Source organism: Diorhabda carinulata, chromosome 8 (assembly GCF_026250575.1).
Source record: "Diorhabda carinulata isolate Delta chromosome 8, icDioCari1.1, whole genome shotgun sequence".
In the NCBI taxonomy this organism is placed as follows: Eukaryota; Metazoa; Arthropoda; class Insecta; order Coleoptera; family Chrysomelidae; genus Diorhabda; species Diorhabda carinulata.
Window position 1 is genome coordinate 8,034,682 of NC_079467.1, and position 17,777 is coordinate 8,052,458.

The 17,777-nt window shown below is 32.2% G+C and overlaps 2 protein-coding genes across 3 annotated transcripts in view; one reads left to right on the plus strand and one right to left on the minus strand.

Annotated features, from left to right (window-relative positions):
• LOC130896978 (golgin subfamily A member 6-like protein 25) overlaps positions 1-12,781 on the minus strand; it is a 44,544-nt gene extending 31,763 nt beyond the window's left edge. The window contains exons 1-2 of the mRNA XM_057805425.1: positions 12,702-12,781; positions 11,007-11,136 (exon numbers count right to left, since the gene is read on the minus strand). Of these exons, the coding sequence (XP_057661408.1) occupies positions 11,007-11,136; positions 12,702-12,781 (210 nt within the window). The remainder of the gene's footprint in view (positions 1-11,006; positions 11,137-12,701) is intronic.
• LOC130897507 (arrestin domain-containing protein 2-like) overlaps positions 1-17,777 on the plus strand; it is a 295,987-nt gene that overhangs the window by 119,007 nt on the left and 159,203 nt on the right. The gene's annotated exons all lie outside the window — the stretch shown is intronic.

The following is a 17,777-nucleotide window of genomic DNA, read 5'->3' on the forward strand; positions in this document are numbered from 1 at the left end:
TAAAATCGCCGTGCCGATAATTCCCTACTGGCTAGGAAAGCAGGGCTTTAAATAACATAAAGGCCGATATAAAAGGTTGTCGAAAGTTCCGAGGGTGTGGGCTGCTTGGTTTTATTAATATCTGTTTATTATTCTGTTTATGGTAAATATTTTTCTTTTAATCAGTCTAGTCCCATTCAAGATACATTTTTTCCGATCATTTCATTTCCATCCCAAACGTATTAGAGAGGATTTCATGTTCTCAGCTTAGTGTTTTAATAAAGCGCGTTGCTTTAGTTTCATTTTAAATTATTGTTTATACTTGAACAATTTTGGTAAATTTATAAAAATAAATAATTATAAAAAATAAGTTGCGTAACATAATATCAATTGAAATGTTACAAATTATGATTATGGTTTGAACCCAAAAAATGTTGAAATTTTTCAATGTCAATAGTTTATAAACCACGGAATCCGCTTGGTGTTTAAATAGGTTTTTGTTACAGCATGCAGTTTATTTATATGGTTTCTTTTTAATAATTCCTAGAAAGGTCTATTTATTTATTTGTTTTGTTTCTTTATTTTTTAGAAGTTTTTATACTTCTTCTGGGATATATATATATATATATATATATATATATATATATATATATATATATATATATATATATATATATATATAAGGAGTTTCCGTAGCGCAGTTCAGTTTAGTTTGTAATAAATAGACGTAGAAAGTAATCGAAGAAATAAAATCAATTATTTAAGTAAATGAGTGTTAGTTATCAGTGAATAATTATAATTTCAAATAATTTAAGAACGCAAGAGACAGTGTTTATTAATCCAACCTCACAAATATAAATCGTATGAATAAATAAGAGTAACATTACAATATGTGTGATTTTAGAAAATCAGAATCTCAGAAAATGGTTTGTTATTTGAAGTTTTTGATAATTTTTGAATAAAGAATTTAAAAAAATGATGTTTCCGAATGAAATTATTATTTTATTGTTTGAAATTTATCATTTGTTTAATGATATTTCATTATTTCTAATGTTATTTACTTAAAAATAATAAATGAATTATTTATTTCATGAATGATCAATTTTTTTTAGGGAGAATATATAGTAATTGTGAAGATTTTGGGGGTTTTTGATTGGAGCTTTAGGTAGATAAATTATTGAAAGTTGAGAACACTGACTAATTTTGTTCTTTCGTGTTAGTCTATAAGGTTGACCATAATGGTTTTATATATAATTTGTATTCGGTCGATCGATCTATGGCGTAAGCCTATGAAAGGTGAGCTTGTATATAGTATACGAGGCTTAACGGAAAAAAACAAATTATTTCTCTGCAAAAATAGTATATAATTCAACAAGCAAATAATGATGGTTATTACCCGCGAATATAAAATTCTCACACGATCCGAAGACGAGTGTTCTGCTTGTAGTCCTATTTCCACTTGAAGAGGTAAAAATAATAAAAGAAAAATATAACAAAATATTCTGCCACCTTTAGTGACATCTTATTGTTAAAATAACTGAGTTGTAATATAATAGACAGAATTTTTGTATTGAAATTATATATAAATATTCGAATATATTCGGAACCTATTTTGTGAAAATTCAAAATTCCTCTTTAATCATTAGCAATATTACTATTCTTTCAACTTTTGTCTGACCTACTTTCACGATAATACTTACTGTTCTTTTGACCTCGAATAAAATTTTTTGCAAATGTAGGATCGAAGGGGACTTTTGACATTTCATTTATAATGATATATTTAACGTCTCTGTCAATTTTCAGCTCTATGCGAATTTTGGCTAAGTTATGACTTATTTTTGTCTATTTTGACTGGATTATATTGCCACGTAATAAATAATGTTTATTTATTTTTTATCGTACTCACTTAACAACGAAAACAGTTTTCTTAGATAAATGTTATAACTGATCCATTTTACAGAAATTTTTTTCAGTGATAAATGAAACATCATTGAAACTATCGCATTCAGCGGAAAACCGTTGTGCAATTGTTGCACAATCCTAGTGGAATTGTTCGGTGACATATACGCTACCAACACGTTCTGGAGCGGACGTAGCAATAGCAAAAGTGAAATTTGTTAAAACGACTGTGTTCACGTTAAGTTGTAATTTTTCTTAGAAGAAAAATGATTGAATTCGTTTATGAAGATAAGAAAAATGAATTGGAACTGCATGAATTATTCCCTAAAATTTCGTTTTGAGTTATATTGACAATTTTTATATACGTATAAAAGTGAGTGAGTGATGAATATACCTCATAATTCTTTGAAGTAGGCAAGGTACCTCCACATTTACCATTTAATAGAATACTTGTTAAGTTCAATAAAAATAACCAAAATAGCATCTGTTTTGAAAATATATACCTGTCATAGAATAATAACAAGACACAGAAAACAAAAAAGTGTTGACAGCGAACGCTCAACATGTTCCTTAACAATTTATTGGTAGCAGTAGCTACGTCCACTGAATGCGACCAATATAACAATCGAAGCAAAAATGTGGTCAAGACGTTTTTTTGAGAAACCTCCCTCGTACATTATATTTTTAATGGGCACGGATACCGTATTCATCAAATTTTTCTGTAATGTTGCATTTTTGGATTATGAACAAAATGATAGAGAAAAGTATTGGAAGGTCTTGAAATTTTATGGAATTGAAGAGAGACTACTTAATCAACCGTTATATATGGCAATCTTCCCTGCTGATCTCGCATTTTTAATGAGACAGTAAATATTCACAAATGTAAGAAAAGTCTCTGAAGATAAGTTATTTAAATGTTTGGAGTTCAACGGAGGCTATTTAGAACATTTAATTTTGGAAAATTCGAGGTGTCTTTATTTTTTATGTAGAGAATTATTTCTTGAATGATGTTTTTTGAAGAGGTGTGGAAATACTTTTCACGTACAATGAGTGGAACTTGCGCCTCGTCACTGGACGATCACTAAAACTACACCTGTTCATGTCTAATATATTACTCTTGAGTTCTATTTATTGAAATTTAGGTCTCTGTATTCCAAGGATATCTATTATTATCATGGAAAAAGTAGTCTATTTTCTGTCAGAAGTCACCGTTTATGAGAGGATGATCAACAATAGATGTTGTTAAAACAGTAGTCGACTTTATTAGACAATCGACCGTAGTCATTCGATATTAAAAATTCATTCAACTCTGTACACAGACAGGAAATCCTTAACGAGCTGGAAAGAATTGAAATCAGCCCTGACATTCTACCTTATGAAACGGCATACTTGAACTTGAGCTTCCGAGATAACGAAGTAACTATTGCCTATGCTGACGATTTGTCTTGGTCGTTGTTACACGTGACGAGAAGAAACTTGCCCTAAAAACCAATAATACCACAGATTAAATCAGCTACAGCATGAACCAAAGAAAACTTAAACTGACTTTAGAAAAACCGGAAGCGATTCTACTGAAATTATGAAACGACTAGGCCCAATTGGATTTGAAGTAAAAAACATAGATATAAGGCCACAGAAAATAGCTAGACAAAAAAGTAACATCCTCACATCATGTGATGAAAACCACCGAGAAGATGTTAAGTTTATTGGCGCGTTATAAATTCTGACGCTAAATGTAACAGGACCAAAGGCGAGCAGAAAAAGAGTACTGTGTTCAGCTGCCTTCTCAACCATGCTCTACGAAACTCCAGTCTGGAGATAAGCCATGGAAGTAGCTAAAATAAAAAAACTGCAATCTACAAGCAGTGCATACCGGACTATCTCCAATGTCGCCATAGGAATGATCGCCAACTGCCTATCTATAGATTTTCTGGTCACAGAACGACATGAAACGCACTTGGGAACAGATAAAACTACGGCTCGATAACCCTCATGTTTAAATGGCATTGCGTTGGGAAAACACAAACATCTGGACTGGACTGGACATTGAAAACTTACCTGAGTGTATTAACAGGAAACACGGCGAAATTTATTTCTACCTTACACATGCACTCTCTGGACATGGGTGTTTCATACTTTATCTGTATCTTTTCCACATCATTGACAGCCCAATATGTCTATACTGTAACAACAACAACGACGCCGATCATACCCTCTTTCACATCGGTGGAATACACAAAGGGAAATATGCCAGAGAGATATGAACACTATCCTCACTGCTGAAAACCTTTTTTAATTAAGTTAACGCGAGGTTACAGACTTTGCACTTTTTAATGTGAACTTTGTACGGAAATTCGTCCACATCGCAATAAAATTGACATGTTTTCACACATTTTAATTGTGTAGTGCATTGAATAGTTGTATGTATCGATATTTGTAGTATTTATTAAATAAATCTAATAGGAAAATATTTTTTTGCTGACATTCTCATCTTTTTATATTTCTTCAACGTACACTAATTACTCACTCTTACTTTATTGTTTGCATACATTTTTATATTGTTCGACAACTGATAGTGAATTTAATGTATACTATAATAGGCGAAGAGCCGGTCGCTGAAAAAGGCACGTGATCGGTTAAAGGACATATATAATATAAGAGTTAAATATAATAATATAAGAGTTATAGTCCCCAGTCAGTCACTTGACTAGGCAACCATTTTTTGATTTTATAAATTTTGGTATAGCTGCTCAGCTTATTAGTTAAAGCTTGATTTTGGTATCAAATGAAAGCTTGAACTTTCTAGTTTTAGAAAAAAAATGGTTGCCTAGCCTCTGACTGTTAGAAATTTTTGCAGCCCACTTCAAAGACTAGCAAACCCGATTGTACGCTATAAGATACTCCATAAGAACGTTATACCTTAATCTATGTATTTCCCATTAAATTTTATCAACTTATTTTTCATATCCAAAATATTTGAAAAATGAATATTTTAATCAATTGTTTTCTCAATCAATTTCTTTATTAATTAGCACATACGTAACTACAACGTAGACAAAACATAGGAAATATAATTAAAACATAGGAAGTGAATCGAAGACAAATATATTTCAAAATTTTAATATTAGTTAATTTTTTTAATATTTGTGTTTTCAATTATTTTTAACCAAAATATTTTTTTAAACATGGAAACTATAAATAAAACAGAGGAAATGAATTGGAGAAAAATATATGTTTAAAATAACTATTCCCCTGAAACTTAACTTCTCCAAATACAGGTAAGCGAGTAAACTATAAACTTTCACTTTTTTTCTTCAAATACAGGTAAGCGCATCCTAGTCACAAGGTGGGTGAAGGTCACCTGATTTTGTAGGCGCTAGAATAATGCTTCAGGTACATTTTAACGAATAGCAATATTTTTGTTCATAAAGGTAAGAAGGGTCTGAAACTTCCCATTTGCCAACTATTGTTCGTCTCTTGTACCTCATACCTGTCTTTTCTATGTATTTGTATTTTATATGTATTCGTTTATGTACCACCTTATAGATTCAAACATTCTATTGGCCATTCTCACATTTATCTCAATACTAGAAAGAGATCAGAAGCGACAGCTGCTTCTCCATTTAAATTTATATATCCTGGTCATTCTTGCTCTATAGTCCTTATAGCAAAGATATATTGTAACTTTTAGAGTGTTGTGGAAATAATATCACTATGAAGTTGTGTTTTCGGTGCGGTAATTCTGAAGGGTTTGTTAATATTTTCGATACACAAACTTTGGAAAAATGCAATGTAACTCATAAATATTACAATAAAATTGAAGTTTCAAATATAAAATAATTTATAGATAAACGGTACAATTGTAACAGTTTATATTATACTTTTAATAAATGAATTGTTTAATTTGATGTTAACTGTTTTCGTATAATTTATTTCCTATGTTTCAATTATGTACGTGTTAATTAAAATAAATTGATTGAGAAAACAATTAATTTCATTATTTATGTCTTAAATATTTTAAATATAAAGAATATGTTGATAAAATTTAATGGTAAATACATAGATTAAGGTATAACGTTCTTATGGAGTATTTTATAGCGTACACTCGGGTTAGGTTAGGCCCGTCTTTGAAGTGGGCTGCAAAAATTTCAAACAGTCAGAGGATAGGCAACCATTTTTTTTTTCTAAAACTAGTAAGTTCAAGCTTTCATTTGATACCAAAATCATGCTTTAACTAATAAGCTAAGCAACTATACCAAAATTTGAAAATCAAAAAATATATCATTGTTTTCCTCTATTTGAGTACTACCTTTCCCAATAATAAGAGGATATATAGAAAAATTCTTAGCCTACTATATAACCAAACAAAATTTCAATGTCAAAATATTTTATTACTCAACAGATTCTCCTCTTAAATGGATACATTTATTACAGCGAATAAAGGGGGTGTTCAATATGTCCTTTAACCGCTCAGGTTCCCTTTTCAGCGGTCAGCTCTCGGACTATAAATTCTACAATTGATATATCAGCTTTCTACAAATCTTTTATTCCACGTTCTATTTCCATTTATGCTCTTGACTGGAGGTTATTCTTTTGGTTAGGTTAGGTTTGGTTGATTAGTTTGTCAGCAGTATTATATATGCATACAGTCACGGAAATATCGACAACTAATCATATAAATGTCATATGATGCTAAAACTGCTCGTTGTTTTAGAAAAGAGAAAGAGCTTCATTAATACGGGAATGTATTGATATCTAGTTAGCCTAGACCAGTTACATGCATAAACAAAATATTGCGTTACCATAGCAACGAAAAATAACTTATTAGAAGTGTCAGTGTAAAGTTTGACGTCAAAAAAGTAAACCAGAGTTACGCAATAAATTAAAAGAAAAATGATGTTCTCCGAAATTTTGAGAATCGAAAAATTGGAGTATCGTGCTATCATCAAGTACCTGTATTTCAAAGGGTTAAAAGGTAAGCAGATTAACGAAGATATTCTTAAAACCCTTGGTCATCAATGTCCTTCGTATGCGAGCGACCGTGAACAATTGGACTGCAAAAGAGATAAATTTTCCATTGAAGATGTTGACCGATCGGGAAGGCCAGTTTCTGTGTCAGTCCCAGAAAATATCGATGCAGTTCATGACATGATTTTATCAGACCGTCGAATTGGGCCAAAACGGATATTTCATTCACTGAATATTCATACGAACGCGTTCATCATATAGTTCACGTCAATGTGGACATGAGAAAAATTGCTGCAAAATGGATCTCCAAATGTTTGAATGTTGACCAAAACCGTGCAAGGGTAGAAGCATCGTGTTCGATCTGTGCTCGATTTGAAAACGATGTAGACTTCTTAAACCGAATTGTTACTATGGATGAGACTACATTTCTACGATCCAGAAACAAAGCAACAATCGATAGGATGGCGACACTCTGGTTCTCCAAGACCAAAAAAGTTTCATGTTAAAAAATCTGCTGGAAAAGTTTTTGCTCCATTTTTTTGGGATTGCCATGAAGTAATCATGATTGATTTTTTGGATAGGGGTAGAACAATAACTGGAGATTTCTATTCGATATTACTGACCACTCTACGGGAAAAAAGTGAAGAGAAAAGACGCGAAAAGCTATCCAAAGGTGTTTTGTTTTTGCAAAACAACGCCCCTGTACACAAATCTCATGTTGCCATGCAAAAAATTCGTGATTTGAGGTTTGAATTACTAGAACACTCCTCTTACTCGCCAGATTTGGTTCCGTCCGACTATCATCTCTTTTCTCAACTGAAAAAAAGTTTAAAAGGTTGTAAATTTTCTTCAAACGAGCTGTGTAGGTCTGGTTTGCAGAGCAAGAAGAAACATTTTTTTTTAAAGTTCTAGAGACGTTTCAGGTTCGGTGTAATAAATATATCCAATTAAGAGGAGAATATGTTAAGTAATATAATATTTTGACATTGAAATTTTGTTTGGTTCTATAGTAGGCTAAGAATTTCTCAATATATCCTAATATATTCACTTGATATTCTTGATGTTACTAAGTGATCTTCGGAACTTAATCCACTTACACATAAAACACCTAATTTTTGAAAAATATGCTGTTTGTTATTTGAATTCTGTATTATTTACAGTAGACAAAATTGTTGTTGGGTGTTTATTTTATAGTCCCATCTCTTTCATGACTTGCTCGTATTTTTTCTTGAAACTCTTTTAGTTGAGACACTTGGAGCTACAAACACGTATCTACGCCTGCAGATCTTGAAAAGTTACAACAAATAATTCCTTACCAGGGTTTCATCAAGTAAGATTCTTCCTTTTTTCATTCGATATTGACGCGATTCTCCATATTTTGATTCTGTGTATATATATATCGATATCTATAGTATATAACTCAATCATTTGGAAAAATATTTTTTGTTGAATAGCCAACAGTCTCACCGATTACTCTCAAATGATGACAATGTTATTCAAAGAAACATCAAACTCACTTTTTTGCGTGCATAAATTTCCATACTGTATGAAATCTAATTGTGTATATGTATACGTATATGTATTTGATGTATACCATAAATTTTGCCATTAATGTAACAGCTTTCTACGAATCGTTAATTTCACGATCTTTATTTTTTATGTTCTTAACTGGAGGTTGATTCTTTCACAATTAGCAATATTATATATACAGTCACGAGAATTTCGAAAATAATCAATCAAAATAAATGTCATATGATGTTCAAATAGCTCGTTATTATAGAAAAGGGGACGAGCCTCATTAATATCTTCATTTATTATTTTTTGTTATTGTAATTCATATAAATTTTACATTCGGCCTAAACACTTGTTGGATTTTTATCGTTCCATCTCTTCGTGACTTCGTATTTTTTTCTTAAATGTTCATCTGCAGAGGTTGCCACAAAGAAGTGTGTGATTACTAACACAGGAGTATTTGCGTGGTATTGTATCTACTTCGGGATATTCTCGTACTTTTTACCTTACTAGTGTTTCATCAAATGTTATCCTATTTTTCTTCCTCGTTTCATCCAACTTATGTGTTGGTCTACTACCTGGTTCTTCTAGAGTAGTTATCAAGCTATTAGTGGAAGTGTAAAATCACAGTGAGATATCTGCAGCGTTAAAATCATTTTCTTATTTGATTTCAATTTTATTCCAGTTCCTCATTTCTCATTGGGGCTCCAAAAAGTAAGCAAATCACTCACTAAATAAATGATGAAATCGAATACTTAATTCTGGAGTCTTTCTACCTTTTCAGGCATGGAGTTGAATAATTACGTGGGCTCCCTCTTTTACGGCAGTTTCTGTCATATCTTAATTTGTTATCCATTCTCTACAGAAATCTAGTTTCTGTAGTTTGTATTCCACTTGTTTATTTATGTGTGAGTGTTCATGTGTCGAATTCAAATGTTAATATGGGTGTGGTTACTTTTTTATAAATGTCTGTCTTTCCTTTTTGACTAGAAACTGTGTCTTGATTGCATTTAATAATCTTCCAGCTGCTCCAGTTCTCTCGTTTATATCTTTTTCCATTCTTCCAACTTATGTTAGTGGCATGCCAAATTATTTTAAGCTTTTGACCTGCGCTATATTTGATTCTTCTAATCTTATCTTTTTGTCTTCTCATTTCGGCTTATTATCAACGACTTCGTTTATTTTCATATTCATTATCTGTGTCATTGTATATTTTTCAAGTTGGAATTCAAGGTTTTCTCATCTTCTGCCATTATTACCATGTCATCTATGTATTGTATCTCCGATATTTCAATGTCATCTATTTCCCAATGTCTGACTATATACTGTTTAATTTATCTTTGTGTTCTTTTTATTCTTTCATCTAACTCTATGGTAAATAATAATGGGCTTAGTATACATCCTTGGTTTACTCCTTTTGTTACTAATTTGTCTAACTCTGATATAATTTTCTGTCTGTTTATATAAAGCCTTCACTTCTCTACCTCTGTTTCCTATAATTTTCCATATGTCATCCCTATTGACTTTGTCGAATGCTTTTTGAAAATTTGTTTAATAATGAAGTATGCATCTGTTGAATGCTTTTTCAAGATTTGTCCAATTATGAAGTATGCATCTGTTGTTCCTCTGTTGTAAATCCTTGTTGTAAGTCCTCTATGTTTATTTCTAGATCATCCCTTAGTCTGTTTTCTATTATTCTTGTATATATTTTCGTGACTGTACTTGTGTAAGTAATGTGATTCCTCTATAATTGTTACAGTTTCCTGTGTCTCATCTCTCGCCAATTGGTGTAATTATACCCGATTGTGAATTTTATGGCACTTCTCCTAGGATATTTATTTTGTTCAGTATGATATTAAGTGTCTCTGCTACTTCTTTGTCTACCGCTTTTATCGTCTGTCGTTATTTGACTTATTCCTGGTGACTTACTTAATTTCGGTTTCTATATTGCCTGTTGTATTTGTTTTGAACTTATTTCATCTTTTGTTGTTTGAGGTTTCTATTAATCCTACTTGTCCTGTGGTCTTTTTGTTTTTTTTTTCTCATTTATATCCTTTCCTACTAGAAGATCTCTAAAATATTTTCACGAGTGTTATGTCTTCTAAATTATGCTTTATCGAAAGCTATGAAGTTACGATATGAACTCGGAGTGATGCGCAGAGCAGCCCTCTAAGAGCTTTATCATTTTAAAATTGAGTCATAGTTAGTTAGGAAATGCATGCAGTGTCTGAACTCACTGAGAACAAAAAAGTTTATTATGTGGTCCACACCGGCGTGTGATAATCGAGCAAAACAGCTCTCTTATAGAACTACAACCTTTTATGGATTATTTAAAAAGCTATTGAGTCATGGTTATGAAAAAGTGGAAAAACAAAAAGACATTAAAAACTTAAAGTAAGACCCCAGGTCTGGAATAATCAAGGAGTTTTCTTTCTTATTCTACTAACCGGAGACGCAAGTTATTTTTATTAACAAAGAGGCAAAAAGAAAAGTTTCTGATCATGGACACTGTCCAGTGAATTACTACCTGAAAAATATCGGATAAACTCCAGATAGATTTTGTCGTTTTTGCAAGGAACCAAAAAAAATAGCCAAGCACCTCCTCGGTGAGTGCGAGACTGTTCATCGTCAAAAACTTTAATAATTACATTCACGTTACTCGAAATCGCTTTTGTTACTTCGAACCTATTTGATACATCTTGTCTAACTCTGACATAATTTTCCGTCTGTATATACAAAGCCTTCACTTCTCTACTTTTTCTTCCATACTTCTTTTTCCTAGAATTTCAATATGTCATTCCTATTGACTCTGTCGAATGCTTTTTCAATATCTTATTATGAAGTTTACATCTGTTCTTCCTCTGTTTGTTCTAAAACCTTGTTGTGAGTCGTCTAATGCTCTTCTTTATAGCTTGTTGTATTTCTTATTTCATCTTGTGTTGTTTAGGCTTCTGTTAATTCTACTTATCCTGTGGTCTCTTTGTTTTTTGTCTCGTTTATATTCTTTTTTCTACAATATCTTTAAAATATTGTCTCCACCTTTCCATGATATCATTTTTGTTTGTTATTATATCTTTCTTTGTATCTTTTATGTTGATGAGTGAGTTCTTATTATGATTACTTGTTCTTTAAAGTTTTTAATGGCACTAGGAATAGACTTTAATTTTCCTCGTAGACCTTAGTCATATTCTTTCCAAATTCTCGTCATGACTTCTCTTTTTGTTCTATAACTAATCTCTCAACTTATATCCTCTCTTTCTTGTATTTTTCGTAGTCTGATTGTGCTTTTGATGTTAGATATTGAAGAAATCACATATGCTCACAAGATTTTTAATCATGGCTTTGAAAGTAAACCGAAACGTTGAGGAGTTTCAAATTTAGTTGATTTCACCTTTATTCTTTCTTTAAAAATCTTCCTTAAAATCTATTTTGTTCTCTAAATTTTTACACTATTATTTCTAAACTACTAATTTCTCAATTATTCATAAAACTCAATATAAGAGAGGAAATTGGAGGAACGAAGAAAGTTGATCTACAAGAGATAATTTATATCATTTTTTCATTATTTCTAGAAGGTGTTCTCGATGTTCGATCACATTCGAGATATAATCTTGATTTTCTCTTCTTCCCCGATGTAAACAATTGATCTGGCCGTAACTATCTGGTTGCATTCGATATTCACTTGAATAAGTCAAATAATTTATAGAAGAATATTTACTTGAAATAACTTTAAAATTTGATTGCTTCATGAAATTAAAGTAGATATTTTTGTATTAGTATTCCCTGGCGGATTATGATCTTGCACTTGCGGATGCATCTAAAAAAGTAAAAGGTTTTTCATCTGCATTCGATAAACAAACAATCGAATTGTTCTGTCACATTCACAAAGGGGCTGTTCATTCATCACGTTCAGTTTGTGAACACCCTGTAGATCACTGTTCTAATTTATAAATATTTAGTTTAGTAATAATTGAATTAAAATATATTTGCATTATTTAATTACAACAGACATGAGTATTATTAGTATGTGATGCTACTAAAGCCAAATATAACTTTTTAAAGAAAGTCTTTCAAAATAGAGGTGATTCTTATTTAGACTTCGAGCTAAACTCGCTATTTATCTTCTTCTTCCTCTTTCAATAGGACCAGGTCCTGTTCAATCCTGTATGCTTGGCCCACTTCTGGATCTTCCTGAGAAGCTGAACTGCAGCTCTAGTATCACCTCTTTGATGGTCTTCCTACAGGTCTGCGTGTGCTCGGTCTCTCAGTTTTAGCCCACTTTTCCCATCTTCTTCTGGCATTCTTTCTCTCCAGAATCTTTTTCGTGCCCTGACCCATCTCACCACATCCTATACGCCAAATTCTTCTCTTGTGTCATCACATCTTTTTGTTGTTGATGTCTCGGCTCTAGTTTCTGAGGCATATGTGAGAATAGGTCTCGCTTTGTTTCTCCACATTATATCTCTCAGACAGCCGCTGACTTTTGATGCTTCCATCGCTTGTGTTCGTGCCTCCTCTGTCAGTTTTCTTTCACTAGTTATATTCACTCCCAGGTAATTGAATCATGGCATTATTCCGCTATCGACTGCCAATTTGCATCTAATAGGATTTTTGATATTACCATTGATTGTGTCTTGTTAACTGAGATGCTCATATTAAATTTTTCGGCAGAAATTTTCATCTTATATAGTAGACGTTGGAAGTCGTTTATGTTATAATAAACGATTCATGTTTGGTCTGGATTAAGTGCTAGGAAAATGGCCACTGGGTAATCTTACTACAAGATAACTTATACAGGGTATTCCTAAATTCATGCGACAATATTCAGGAGGTGATCGATCGTAGGAAATTAAGATGGGTCTTTTCGATAACCAAATTTCCTCAGTCTACCCATTGAATTTTTATTTGTTTTTCTAATGAAATGCTAGAAATTTCAAACATTGTAATTTTCGTGCAGTCGCACAGGGTTAACTACAGGCTTTTTTCAATATTCCTGTAACAATATACGGGTATGAAATTGACAGCCCTTAAGGCTGGTTTATGCAGCCAAAATTAAAAATTACCATTAAACTAACAATTAATTTACTTGTAGTTCATGCAAAAAAATAAACAGCAAATTTAAATTTAAATTAAACTAACAATTTGCTAACCTTTAACTTCTTAATTTCAAAATTTGTGAGGTTACGAGCACAGAATAGGTCAGGTCAGTCTGTATTGGTAGTATTGTTTTGTTTACAATATTCTTGTGCTTTGGTTATAGATATAATATGCGTGTTATTGCACCGATTTCCGTTGTTTTTTTTAAACTGATGTAAAAAAAATAGGAAAAAGCAATATCGGACAGTCGGCAATATTCTTTAGACGATGGAACACTGATAGACAGTTTCAGGTGCTTTCCACATTTGTGTGACAAATGGGAGCCATACAGGGAATTTCTATTCGTTTACGTACCGTAGCTTCTTTTGCGTGTTCCTCAGCATCTTCATGTTTTTCTATTCCACCCCACAAAAATCTGACATCTAAGTTGTTGTTTTGTATTAGATATAATTGTTCCTTGATTTGTAGTTCAAGAGGGTTGTTGGTATAGAAATGTTTCAAGGATTCTCAAGGCATTTAAGAGTCTGTTATAATTAAAGTTTTTTTTTAGATTTGATTATTGAAGACGAAGGACATTGAAGACGACTGCGATTAACAAGTTGAAGCCTTTCGAGATGTGGCTGCACCGCAGAATCTTTAAGGTACCTTGAATGGCTGGATTGAAAATCGAAGAAATTCTGAGATGCATTGGCAAAAAACGTGAATTATTTAAATTAATTAAGAAGGGAAAAATGGCGTACCTAGAGCACATTATGCGGAACAACAAATATCAATTTTTGCACCTACTGAAGGTAAAATGGAAGGAAAGATAGGGATCGAAAGGAAGAAAATATCTTGGCTGCGTAATATCAGGCAGTGAACAGGACAGGACAGGACACGATATACAATCCTTAATACACAACACAAGAAATAGAGAAGCGATGGAAAATGTTACATAAAACATCCATTAGTGGATATGCGTTGAAAGAAGAAGATGATTGAATTTCGACGAAAGCTTGTAGTATAGCATATATTTTTACTGAATATACAGAGCTTACGTGAGGTAATTTATATTTCAAGAGAAGTTAATGAAAAGTGATAACAGCAGCCCTAACTATATTGGAGGTTTTGGATGCATCAGTGTATATTTTATGGAAGCTAAAATAAATGGAGAGTTTCGGGTGAAAGTTCTGATATATTATGGAGGCTGGCTTTTTTGCCCTGAACAACAGTTTTTATTAAAGAAAGTAAAACTACAAAAGGACTTTCAATCCACCATGAGTTAGTTGCTGTAATTGTCAAACTTTCTTTCCAGTTCCATTTTTCTTAAGCTCTAAAAATGAATGTTGCTCACATTAACCAGTATGAACGAACACGATTGGAATTGTCTTTTTGGAAATGCTAAACCTGAAATCCTGATATATTTCTATTTTAAATAAGTTTATCTAGCCTAAGGTTGTAGTTTCCATAAATTTTAACTGGTACATCATCAGTAAAGTAATATAGATACGTGTAGCGCATATTTTTCCTATTTTATGCATTTTTTCTAAAATTTGCATAAGATACTTAATAAATAGCATATTGGGCATAATTTAACAAGTTTTTAGAGATATATAACTTTGCCAAACATTTCAAGATAAAAACAATTTCATGAATCTGCTATTCTGAAGCAATTACTTTCATCAAAGTTTTCAAACAACTTAAAGCAGGTAGTCAATCGGTTCAAAGATAATGTATGTGTATTTCTGTTCTTAAATTTAAAATAAATCATTTTAAATCTTTAGCTCTGAGTTCTGTAGGTGAGAGATTGACTTTTATCTCCCTCGTTTTTTAAAGTCTTCATGTCCCCACCCTTTCTCATACAAATTGTTTCCGATGATCGATGAAATGAATAACCCGTGTAAAGTTCACGGTCAGCTTTAGAAACATACCAATTTGTTCGACTATAACAATCAACTTATTTATCCCAATTTATCAGATGGTGCATTTATAACCTGACCAGACATCTTGTTTTAAACGGAACTGTTTCTTTTTATAATTAAGAGTCCTGGTGTCCTCATAACGAGCTCTGGGGTGCAAAATTGACCCGTTTTTTAGAAACCGCGCGAAAATGTGAATACAGAATAGATATCCAAAACCAATCTCGTGAAACTTCTATCAATTGTAAAGACCCAGTGTTGAAAGATAATAATTTGACTGCAAAGTCGTAGTATTTTGTGGGGACAATGCCAACGTCAATTTCGGAGATGCGACTAGGTAAGGAGCTAACAATGTATTATCGAAATAACAATCATGGCCCATGTTATTTACAATGCAATAAAATCTGCTGCAGACGGACTACCCGTAGATTAAGAAAGCGTTATTGTGAAGATATATTCATTTTTTATGTTTACTCGATTCGAGTTAAAGCTCTAAAGAAGTTATGTGCCGAAACTAAAACGGAGTATCCCCGTAAATGCTTTGTTATAGCAAAAGTTAGCCTTGCTATTATTCCTGCCTTGGAGAGGGTTTTAAAGGTGTATTAGACGTTAAAAAGCTAAAAAGCTACTTTTTTAGTATTAAAAAATGTCCCCTGTTACTAAAAAACTTTTTTGAAGATTTCACATCCGAATTGTGGCTTTAGTTTTTACATGCTCAAACATCAAGTTTTCATCAAACTGTCTTAAAACTTGAAGGTCAGACAGTATATAAATTAAAAGACAATTTCCTTCCATTTACGGTCCGTCAATCAATATTGAAATTGGAATATAATGGTACTGATATAGATGAAGATTTTTTGAAAAAGATGGCTACAGAATTTTATAAAACAGGCCATGAATATCTGGAGCAGTGATCTTCCTTTCTTAGCAAAGAAATTTTAAAAGTGAGGATTCCAGCTTAGAACTTTTTTGTCCTGCAACCTGTCTCAGGTAGCGTTTCAGCTGTTATATTTGGCACGTTACCTACGGCTTTAGAAATATCGCTCCATGAAATGCACATACAGGTCTTGCGGTAACTCGTGACTTCAATACACGCTTAAAAATTTCAACTTCTGCTACAATGTGCCAAATCGTGATCGTAGGTGTCGTGAAGATTAGACAACTCATGACGAGAGAAATAAAATATATATTTACAGTGTATTTCAGTAAAACATATTTTACATTATAAAAACATAACAACGAGTACTTTGGACAGTAAGTGTGAAATGTTCAGTATCAATTGAAAAATTGTGAATTTACCTTTCCATCTATTCTAATACTTTTATTTTTGAAAAATAAATGCTGAAATTCATTATGAATATTATCCAATTTTCATTAATATTAATGAGAAATTATCAGTCGAAAATATACCCACATTAATATAGACTAATGTATTATTCGTGAATAGATAGTAGTTAACCGGCATGAATTATAGGAATTTTTGTTCAGTATACGTAACTAACGATGAATTGAATGAAGAAAACAATGAAATCATTATTTCCACAGTTTCGTATCATACTACCTACTGCATTAAATTGAAAGAGAAATGAATATTCTATGCATATCTGACTATAATTCAAAGCACAAACATAAATACAGTTTCTAGAAACTTAAGTGTGCTCAACAGTGAAAAAAAATATCAGAGGATCAGTATCGAGTGGTTGAGTTCTTTTCATGTAACTAATTAAAAAACTAGAAGTTATCCTTTGATATTTTTACTATCGGTTTTCGATATTTTCTACTCATTAGAATGAAATCAAAAATACTAATGGTAATGAGATACAAATAGCTGATCTCATTTCAATATCTGAGAAGTTTCTGACTTTTACCTGATAAGTTATAAGTAAGATATAAGTTGTGAAACATATTTACGCATCCGTTAAACATTAATTAGACTCTGTGTTCGGAGACTTTGCACCATCATGCACATATCAGCTTACTGACGACAAGCGTACGGGATGACCAAAACTGTGACAACTAACTATATCATTAAGAAAGTTCACCAAACGGTACTGAGCGACCGAAGGATTATCTTATCCGTAACCGTTTGTCAAAAAATTCTTTTGCCATATACTGGTTGAAAAATTATGCATGCGTAAGCTATTCACGCGATGGTTGCTGCATTTGCTTACTTTGAACGAAAGACGTATTTGATTTTACATTTCCCAGTCCATATTGTTGCGATTTCAGCAAAATGAGGGCGAACCTGTTTCGACAAAAGCAAAGATAGTAAAGTGATGTTTGATATGTAAAGGTAGACATTGCAAAATAGTCTTTAGCTATCAGGGTAACGTACCATCCCACACTTCAGTAATCGCTATAGCTCATATTCACAAAATGCTAATCGAAATGGTTGACTACCAACCGAATTCAATAGATCGTACA